Here is an 11,263-nt window from a genome sequence, read left to right as displayed (position 1 = left end):
AGAAGTGCAATACAAGAACAACATAAGGAAAAATTCAGAAATTATTAAGGGTGGTAGGAATGCTAAAGAACCCTTAAGCAAACACATCCTATTATTAACTGCATTCCTTCATGTCCTCCATTATTCAGATTATGAATATATTTAATGGTGGTTTAGTGATAAACTGAATAATTTAACCATTTCTTCTGCAGTATCTTTTAAAAACTTTATAGCAAACATAACAGTATCTGACTCATCCCTGATCCTGGGAATATCTTAAGCATTATCTTAATTACTAAAAGTTAATTATGGTAAAATGGAACACAGATGAAAATCCCATTTGGCCAGTAATATTCACTAAATGGAGCATTTTCTAGGGACTTAAAAGTGCTGAAAGAAAAAAACTGTCATAAGTAGTAGCCAGCATTAAGTGAAGTACTCCTCCTCCTCTCAAATTCTGGAGGATTATTTCAGTACAGAATGGAACTACTGGGAATGATTGAAAAGAACAGACAATGGAACCAGAGCAGAATATCTGTTACTGGCAGCACAGCCAATGGAGAAAAGTTGAGTAGGAAAAAATGAATTTATAAATGATGTTAAGTTCATTTCTGCAAAGAGTCAGCATTAAAAAAAAAACAAAACTAGCTTGAGGTAGGCTAAAGTTTGGGTAGAAAAGGCAATCCAGGAAAGGAATATAGGATAAAAGCTGGGTGACAGGTCTCTGATCTCTCTGGTCAGTAAAAGGTTACCAGTTGAAAAAGCAGTGGAATAAGACTAAGGACCACAAGCAGTGGCCTAATTGTTGTAAATAACAAGTTCAAAGGCCCTGGGGAGTCCTAAACAGATCCCAAAATGTCCCTCTTAGGACCAAGGCTAAAACACGAGGGTTGCAGTGATAAATAGGACAAATGTTCAATAGAAGCCAGAGTTAAAGGGGGTGTGTGTGCAATCATTCAGGGTTCTCAGTGGCACTAGAAAGTCTTGCATCTGATGAAGGCTCAAGGGGAATGATGAGCTGAACATGCTGCCTATATCTAGCAGCACAAGATGTCTGGTGACAGCTATTAAGTGTGAAATCTGTGAGGAACATATCAACAAGGACACTCTAGAGGAATATGGTTCAACAAGTATCCTGCAAATAAAGGTTTCAGTGTGAACTTATGAAATCAATGTCATCTCAGAAGCTCCATGAAAGAAACACTTGTGCAATAACACCAAAATGAAATTCAATACTTAAGAGCAGATCTGTCTAGACCTCTGAGAATCAACAAGTGAAAAGACTTCTAGCAGTCAAGAGAAGGACAGACTGTTTTGAATGCTGGAATTGTCTTTGCTACTATTTTCCTTAGATGGTCTCTGGAGCTTTCAAGGAGCAGCTAGAAGTTCTATTCTTTTAACTACAATGCACTATAATTTTATTCCTTACTGCTTAAGTTATTGCGTATTTTAGTTTTTGCAATGATACTAGAAAATTGTTATAAAATTGATATAGCAATATTCAAGTGGCAGTTTAGTTTCCTATAATTAAAAAAAAAAGGGAGAGGGGAAAGTCCTCCTTGAAAAACTAGCTGGAACCCATTAGGGTTTTCTGCATGTTGGCATTTTCAGACACCCATACTGGGGATGTGGCAGAATAGACAGTAATTGCAATTGAAAATACTATAAAAACACAAGAATGGAAATACTAGATTGGGGCAAGGGTAATACAGGCCAGTATGTTCTCCTGACAGTGTCCAGTAGCAAATTCTTTGAGAAAAGACTGTATGAACAGGAGAAGTATATAGGAACTATGAAGATAGTACAGAAGGCAGCAGTGCAAGGAAAAAGACAAAAATAGATTTGAAAAACATACATATGTAGGAAATGACTAACAGTTGATAAAAACTTCATCATTACAGGGTTAATTGCTGCTTCTCTGAGCTTCTCCGAAATGTACTGTAAAGTACACCCTCCATGAAACAACACAGCCACAAACCACAATTTGATGTTGACATTTCTTTGTTTCTGTACTATTTAATCACAAAAGTCCCAGAAGCACTTCCATGTCTAAAAGAAAATCATGGACCTTCCTCTTCCTTTACATGCTTTTTAAGTCCATCCTTTCAGTAATTTCTCTCTTGATTCCCCTTCTTTCCCTGTTCTTATCCAGGAAATAATTGCATGACAGTGCATTGTCTTCCTGATATGCAGTATATGTACTAGGAGTGCTATCTGAAGGAATAAACTACAGCACTCTATAGAAGCAGTGCCCCTCTCTCCACACAGCACACATGAAACACAGAAAAGATAATTTTGCGCCATGTTTTGCCATCACCAGGTGCGGGAAAAATGGATAGGTCTGTCAATACTGTGACCACTACTGGGAATAAAACACTTCAAAATCTTCTGAGGAAATTTTAACTCCTGCACTATGAATATGAATGTCAGCTTTTAAATGCAGTTCCCAGTCACACATGGAAGTCAAATGATTCTCTAAGACCATGAGTGGGTGGAGTAATACCACAAACAGCTGAGCTGTAATCCATGCATCTCATATACTCATTTTCCTTTGGCACAATAACACATTCATTTGCCAAAGACAGTCTGAGCTCGAATCATGTAACACTCACATGTAGATATTAAACAATGACTACTATTTCATGCATACACCACATACCAAAGTTGCAGTACATAAAAACAACTTTTAAAAATTGCAGCTAATCAATTTATAAAAAAATATTAACATGATAAGCCAGTCAAACAGACCTAAACCCTAATTAATATCATTGCTATTTTACCGTTAACAATAAAAATATATTGCCAAAATCTGTGTAATCTTGGATTTATTTGGAAAGATGAGGTCAGAACTGTAGCTCAGGGAAGTTCAAATGGAAAGGTTCATCACATCTGCAGCCTATAACTGAACAGACAGTTCAACACAGTTTGTTAGCTGAAGAAATGTCAAAGGAAAAGAATTTCAGTATGATTCTCAGTCACTAAAAAAAGATATAGAAATAGTTTTGCAGCAATCTTAAACCATCCACAAGAGCTTCAAAAGCATGGCACAAGTAGGCTGTATGATCAATATCAATGAGTTTTGAGTTTTAACAGAAGAAATATGTTATTAATCTAAATACTAAAGTACACAGATATAAATATGTTTCATTCTTAAAAAGAACTACCAGGTGCCTTCAAAGTTAGAAGAAACAGCTTTATAAATCAATGCTTTCTAAAAGCCCCTGTGGACCATCATACATGATTCATCACAATTAGTTTAAAATTAATAGCACTGAGTAGATGTAAATGGACATAATCTTTGATTTTGAACCTACAGAAAACATAAATTATCAACAAAAATGGAAAATAAATAGTTTGTAGACACAAAAATTGAATTTAGTGTCTTTGACATGTAAGATAAACGGAAATAGATGGCAATCAACATACTGATATTCCAACTGGTATAACCAACATGCTGATTCTTCTAAGTTAAATCATTTTAACTAGATATGAATCAGTTAAACAGTGTGATAGAAAAGGCAGTATGTATATAAAATTCAATTCTATCACAACTGTTCTTTACATGTTTTTAGTTTTAAACACAATAAACTTTATTATGGTTTTAGTTTTGTACTCAAATACATAAGGAAAACAAAATCATAAAAGGATTTAACATTTCTAAGTACAGCCCCCATAATGGGGGTGATGTGGCTGTGTATGATTTATTTTGGCTTGCTTTCTTTATTAGCTGCCAAAGTTCATTATAATATTAAATTAAATTATTTCACTAAACAACTCGCTTGCTGATATCATTGAGAATGTTATTTTATCCTGTCATTTAAAAGCCAAGACCATGATCAAATACACTTTTTACTCCTGGCCAACTGTTCTTTTCCATCACCACTCTGGAGAGCAAACTGTTCTCACCCATAATTACACAGTCACTTTCTAAAACAAAAGAAACACACTGGAATTGTTATAGGCTGCATCAACAATTTCCATCATATATTGTCTGATCAAATAATAAAAGCATTATAGTCTCAAAAGATCAAAATACACTTTTATTTGGAAAATAAAAATATTTTCCTTTTCTTTTTTATGCGTTTGCATTCAATTAAAGCACAAGCTAGAAAAGAGCCAGTCAGTAACATTCTCCTACTTAAGAAATATTGAAGTCAAGCTGTGTCAGGAATCAAAAACATTTCTTGGAGTCTTGTCTAGTTGTAGCAGAAGAGGTTTTTTCTCATGAAAACACTACCAAGATGTTTTAACACTCTTCATGATAAAATGGCTGAGTGACAGTCAGGATGCAGGTAATTCCTAACAAATCAAGTACGCTTTCACAGCTAGCACGGAACCTCTAACACTGATCATAAAGGCTTTTATTTTTTCTACCCACTTCTCTGCTTAGTGGAGTATACAATTGCATCGAGAAAAAGATTACCGACCTGAAACTATTTCAAAATGCCGTCCTGAAAGGAATTAACCTCTGATCACACAGACACATGTACTTCCACACGTGTTATCAGAATGGACTAAGGTCTTATCTACATCCAGAGAGACTCTGTTTTGGCAGTAGGATCAAGTACCTATTATTTGTTCTAAAACTTGAACACCACATTAATATTTTGGACTACACTTGGATTCTTTTTTTTTTTTTTTTGTCTGTGAGCCTCTCGTTGGAGGCCAGTAACTAGTGGTATACCCTAGGGGTCAATCCTGGGTCCAGTCCTGTTTAACATCTTAATTAACGTCCTGGACGATGAGATAGAGTGTACTTTCAGCCAGTTTGCAGATGACAGCAAACTGGGAGCGGTGGCTGATACACCAGGGGATGATACTACCATCCCAGAGGGACCTTGACAGGCTGGAGAAATGGGCTTGCAGAAACACCCTGAAGTTCAACAAGGGAAAGTGCAACATCCTGCACCTGGGGAGGAACAACCCCAGGCACCAGTACAAGCTGGGGGCAGCCCAGCTGGAAAGTAGCTTGGCACAAAAGGATCTGGGGGTCGTGGTGGACACCATGTTGAACATGAGCCAGCAATGTGCCCTTGCCACAAAGAAGGTGGATGGTATCCTGGGTTGCAGTAGGAGGAGTGTTGCCAGGAGGTCGAGGGAGGTGGTCTTTGCCCTCTGCTCAGCATTAGTGAGGCCACAACTGGAGTACTGTGTCCAGTTCTGGGCTCCCCAGTCCAAGAGAGACGTGGACATACTGGAGGGAGTCCAACACAGTGCAAAAACATTATTAAGGGACTGGAGCATATTTCTTATTAGGAAAGGCTGAGAGAGCTGCGACTGTTCAGCTGGAGAAGGCTCAGGGGGCTCTTACCAAGGTATATAAATACATGAAGGGTGGGTGCAAAGAAGATAGAGTTAGGCTTTTTCAGTGGTGCCCAGTGTCAGAGGAGTCAAAAGGCAATGGGCACAAACTGAAACACAGGAGGTGCCACCTGAACATCAGGGAACACATTTTTACTATGAGGGTGACCGAGCACTCGTTGCCCAGGGAGGCTGTGGAGTCTCCATCCTTGAGAGAGATTCAAAAGCCATCTGGACACAGTCCTGGGCAACCTCCTCTAGGTGGCCCCGGGCAACTGGCTCTAGGTGGCTCTGCTTAGCAGGAGGGTTGGACCAGATGAACTCCAGAGGTCCCTGCCAACTTCAACCATTCTGTGATTCTGTGATAATTATCTCAGTAGAGCTGGATTATGGCATATTTGAGCACATGATTGCATTCCAATCTTATTTGTCATATTACAGCCTTTCACATGTAATATAAACCATTCTATAGCATTCTAGCAATATTCAGTCATATGGATATTGCTGAGCCTGGAGACTGTAATGAAGGAAGGGGAGCCGCATTTAAAGTAATTTTACAGATCTCATACTCACATTGCTTCATTATGGTCGGACATATAAAGAAGACTATAGGCAGTAAAATGGGACAATAGCAAACCATAGAGTGAAGACACAGTTTAAAGAGAGAATTAAAATTTTAAAAATACATGTAATACTTACTGATAATTTTAAAGCTAGGCCAGTGAAGAGAATAGCAACATTGAAGATTCAAACGTAATACATATGGACGCCACTTCTGCAAAATATTTACTACTATTTGGTCCTGAACTTTATGCTTCACTGATGAAAAATTGATCTAAAAATTTAAACAATTGATATATAATTCAGTACTAAAAATAGGTAGTACATACAAAATACAAATCATTATGAAAATCACTAGTAAAGATATGAATTTCTATGTAAACATTGAATCAATCATCTGGAAAACACAGAAACATTTGTGTATTACATATATAAAAATTCTAGACAGCTGACTAAAAATATTTAAATGTAGATGAAGCATATGTCTACAGTATTTATGAAGCTTCAGCCACCTACAAGCTGGGCACTGCAGTGCCTTTTAGGTGTTCGTGCCCAGGGTAGATTCAACAACTCAAATCTGAGCAGAGACTCTACAAAATATACATGACAGCTAAGCACATCAGAAGGTCAGTTTAAAGAAACTCACACAGAGAACAGGCAGCTGCCTAGAACCAGACAGTAGGACATATAAGCAGCGTTGTTGAGCTCTCCAGAACTTCCTTACCTCAGTCAGGAAGGCAGATATAGGCCTCTAGCTATGTGGGAACTAGAGTTGGTGTCCCACTCAGAGGACAGAACAGCATATTTGGGAGACTCAAGTTCAGATCTCTTCTCAGACTCACAAGGCACAACTCTGTTCACCTTCTGGATCCCAAATGGATCTCTTTAAGTGGGAGAGAGGTGCCTAGTGTCAGGGCCTTGGGTTCACCAACAGGCTCTGCAACCTCTTCCTTCCTCCAGGGGTTTACCTACCAAAGCCCAAGGTCAGCTCTGATATGGTGCAGCAGTGTAACTCTGGATAAGACTCTTGTGAAAACAGTTCATCATGTGAAACTGCTGGAGAAGCCTCATTAGGGGTTTCCTCACTTGGTTCAGGAGTTGCCCTTAAGCTCATGCCCTTGCCCTGAGTCCTTGCTTGAATCAGACTTCAGGTATGTCTGTGTCCAGCCATGTGTCTGGCTGACACTGACCCTCACTCATGGACTTCACTTCCTCACTTGACCTTGGAGATGCCTCTTCACTACAGGGCTGACTGGCAGACTCTGGTGGGTGGCTGACCCCGGTTACTCTCACTGGACCTGCTCTGCTCTTCTTGCTCTGGTTCTGTGGGACTGTGCCCCTTGTCAGTGGGGGGGCACTGCCCCTGCCTGCCCTTCTAGCACCCTTGGCTCCCAGCTTGCCTTCCCTTGCAGAGCAGCCCTTCTGCTTCCTCAGACCAAGCTCCGCAGGTCATGCAGTTCTCAGAGAAAAGAGAAAAACAATCTCCTTGATCACCATCGTCATGAACTTCTAGGTCCAAAAAGGAGATGCCTATCAGATTAGACATCTCCAGAATTATGCAGAAGATGCACAGGGTATTTTGGATTGTAATTTCAGACTTGAGGGCCTAAAATCTGACTAAATCACATTTGAAGTGCCCACACACTTTTAAAAATCTGGCCTTAATCTTTCTTTACACTGTTGATAAATGGCTATACGTGAGGCAAAGATACAGAGGCAACAATGATACTGGTTGAGGTGCCATGGCTAGTCTTAAGTCACTGCCCAAGGACTGGGGAGCCTTGTGGAGGTTCTTCACACCTGAAGCCTCATAAGCACTACTGAAGGCAGTAGCAATGAGCAGTGTGATTGCATTTTTAAGTTCAAGGCAAGACAGAGCAGGTATTTCAGGTGTGGCCCCAAAAAAAACATGCTAACATGGTCACACAACGTGCATTAGAAGGCAAGTTGACTGACATATGTGTGCTAGGGAATTGGACTGCTAAGGCAGAAGAAACAGCATGGTACCTTGGACACTGACATGCTCTGGAGACAAAGTGACCACCTCAACAACTCTAAGAGTTCATGAGTATGCAAGTGAGCTGGTCTGCACCACTTGTTCCAGGGATGACAAGAGCCTTTCTAAAGCAAATACAAGTAGTCTCAGAGTATCTGTAACTGAGTTTATGTTCTTCTTCCACAGTAGTCATATAGTGTCTGTTTAGACTACCTAGGAAGCCTAAGACACCTCACTTAACTGTCTAAACTTACTGGGCTATAGCCAAGCCTTAGTGGCCAATTCTCTTTCAGTTCCACTGACTTTATAATGATATACCACAGACAACTTCATTTGAGTTGCTCTTATTTTTTTATTCATGTAGCTGAGTAGAACAAGTCATATTCTGGGATAAAACTTTTATCCTAGATATTTAGCATTCTTAAAGTAAACTACCTCACTCTTTTTTAAAATAAATAAAATTGAAATAAAATATTGAAAGTTATTATCTTACTTACGTCACTCCATAATGAACTGTTCTGAGTTATTAGCATCCACGTTTGGCTAACTTGAGCACATCTTGCCAGATCAACTAAATCTATATAACGGAAAATCTACATCAGAAAAACAGACACACAAGATATTAAAAACTATTCAATAAGAAGCACTGTTGTATTAAATGATACATATTCACCTATCCTAAACTACATGAGCTATTTTCAAGTCAAATACTTCTTTCTTAGGAGTTTAAACGTATCTTTTATAGCAGAATGTCAATAATTACTCTCATTAACAGCCTTAACAATGAGTATGAAAAGACAGCTTTGCTTAAAAGCTCATAAATTCAAGCTATGATAGAGAATGACAGGGATGTTTCAAAACCGAAAATTTTTCATGGACTATTCAGTAGCTTCATTTCACCTATATTAAAAGAACACTTGTTAAAACACCTCTCCTAAACCCATCTGAGACAATGTAATTTGGACTAAAGCTTTGTACATTATATATAGTACTTTTAAATTCAACTTTAAATTACTTATGAAGAGTTTTTATAGTTTCTACCTCAGAGGTCTTTTTAATTTAACTAGTATAATTTTGTAAATACATCTATAAATCTTTTATCTCAGAATATTAAAGTCAATGTATTGTATTATGGTGGAAAAAATATAAAAGCTATACTTATAGTTTGTTTTACACAGTTAAATATTCTAAAATATACTGCTACCACTAAGCAAAATTTTGAAAAATTAAATTATAGCATTCCAAAAAGGTTGGAGAAAAGAGAAAAACAATCTCCTTGATCACCATAAAACTCAGGTTTTCTGGCTTTATGTTTTTACTCTGGAATCTTGGGAACTTGTTATAGTCATATTAATTTTAAATATATTTATGTGGTTCAGAATGCCGTTAGGGACTTGGAAAGACTTTTTTAAAGAACAGAAATGTGTAGGCCCTTTTCAATAGCAAAGTCCTTCTCTATACCCCGTCCCTTCAAAGACTTGCATCCCATGATAATTACAGTTGGATCCATCACAGGTTTCTCTAACCAAAAGTCTGTTTAATTTGGACATGTGGAGTATTTCCTTAACTTCAAAACTCAACATAATTTAAAACTCTAAAGAATTTTGACACAGCTCACAAAAGTATTTAAATAAATGGAACTATATGACTTGTTAAAATAAGAAAGAAAATATTGACTGTATTATTCATTAATAGGGTTTAGTTTCATATTAGAAGAACAAGCAAGGCTTTTAATTTTACGCTGTCTTGCTAGTAACTTTTAGAATTTTCAGTTCTGAAAAGGTCTGTTGAAACATTTATTTCATGTTAGGTCATGACCACAGCAGCCAGCTTTCAAGCATAGCAATCACTTTCTGTCGATAACTCAAGATTATGGTACTGTGGTACCACTGACTTTTTTAGGAAACTGTAATTTACAAAGCAAATGGTTTCCAACTAGCCCTGAGGACAGATCTTGCCTCAGCAGTAAATACAAACTGACAGACATTTTTTTACACAAGAGCAGAACAGAAAGTTACAATAAATGATAGCACACTAATAATGATATTTACTAAATACCCTGTGATTTTTAAATGATCCACCACCAAATATCATCTACAGTGCCAAATACAATAAAGTCTCCTCATCATAAATTCCAAAAGTTCGAGAAGTCCTGGCATGCTTTATTTTCCACTGTCTGTGAATACTCAGAGCAAACACAGATTTGGCCTGGAGAGGACAGCACCCAGTAACAATATCCTGTTGAAGGAGATTGTATCTACATACTTGATCCACCAAAAAGAGAGCATGAGGATTTGCAGAGGGAAAGAAAAGAAGAAAGGAAGAAAGAAAGGAAGAAAGAGAGAAGGAGAGAGGGAGAAAGAGATAAAGGGATAGAGGGAGGGAGAAAGAGTGAGAAATATAAGAGAGAAAGAAAGAAAGATAAAGCAAAGGAGAGAGAAAGAAAGCAAGAGAGAGAGAAAGAAGAAAGGAAGGAAAGAGAGAGAAAGAAGGAAGGAAGGAAAGAGAGAGAAAGGGAGAAAGAGAGGAAGGGAGAAAGTGAGAAAGGAAGAGAGAAAGAGAGAACGAAAGAGCGGGCTCTGCCTTTCTGCAGCAAATGGTCAGGCACTCAGCTAGTGAAAAGCTCTGGTCTGTGTCAGTAAACAGAAGAGCTCTTTCTGCACTTCCCGTACTGAATAAAATAGTGACAGCTCAAGAAAAAGAAACCAAGTGACAGCAACACAGATTTCCCTCTCTGCATCAAGAGAGCTGCATTCTTTTTAAATACAAAATGGAAGCATTTCAGTAGGCTTCCTGCTTTTCTGTAATAATTTTTGTTCCCTCTGCACTTTACACACAAATAAAGCCACTATTTTCTGTCTTGCCTTGAAGATCCACAGCTCTAGCTTCCAGCCCACATATGTAATAACTTGCACAACCTATCCCACATACTGAAAAAACACTTGCAAAAATACTTTCAGCAGAGCTGGCTCAGCCGTTCGTTCTTGCATGCTCTGAAGGAGACCCTCCAGAAGGCGCTCCCCAGCCCTGGATGCTTCCATGCACCCCTCTCCAAATCCCTGCACTGCTGCCGTTGTCTTTTTGTTGATCCCAGTCCTTAACCCTCCCTACCCTAACATAACCCAAGAGAATCAGCTCCCATTCCCTGTGGCCCAGCTTCTCTTGGAATAGCTCCTTAGGAACAACAGGAAACTGCTGTGCCCCCATCCATCACAGCAACCACAGCATGCCCCACGACAGCTCTGTTTGTCTCACCACCACACACAAAGGTGGAGGGAGGTGGCAAACCCTGTCTAGCACACCAGTCAGTTAGCACAAAAATCCCTGTTCTTGCCTCGGCTACTGTCTTCATCTATATCCCAAACCTATGTCCTTACTGTCTCAAAGTAATGTTATTCTGTTCATTCTGTTAAAGACAGAAGTGGC

The 11,263-nt window shown here is 38.6% G+C and overlaps 1 protein-coding gene across 1 annotated transcript in view; it reads right to left on the bottom strand.

The window, feature by feature from the left end:
- FBXL13 (F-box and leucine-rich repeat protein 13) overlaps positions 1–8,430 on the bottom strand; it is a gene marked incomplete at its 5' end in the record, with an annotated part of 67,132 nt that extends 58,702 nt beyond the window's left edge. The window contains 2 exon segments of the mRNA XM_009710125.1: positions 5,980–6,115; positions 8,335–8,430. Of these exon segments, the coding sequence (XP_009708427.1) occupies positions 5,980–6,115; positions 8,335–8,430 (232 nt within the window).
- Between the last annotated feature and the right edge of the window lie 2,833 nt (positions 8,431–11,263).

Source organism: Cariama cristata, unplaced genomic scaffold (genome assembly GCF_000690535.1).
Source record: "Cariama cristata isolate BGI_N322 unplaced genomic scaffold, ASM69053v1 scaffold381, whole genome shotgun sequence".
NCBI lineage: Eukaryota > Metazoa > Chordata > Aves > Cariamiformes > Cariamidae > Cariama > Cariama cristata.
Note: the sequence above shows the minus strand (reverse complement) of the source record. Positions and strands in the feature narration are given on the sequence as shown.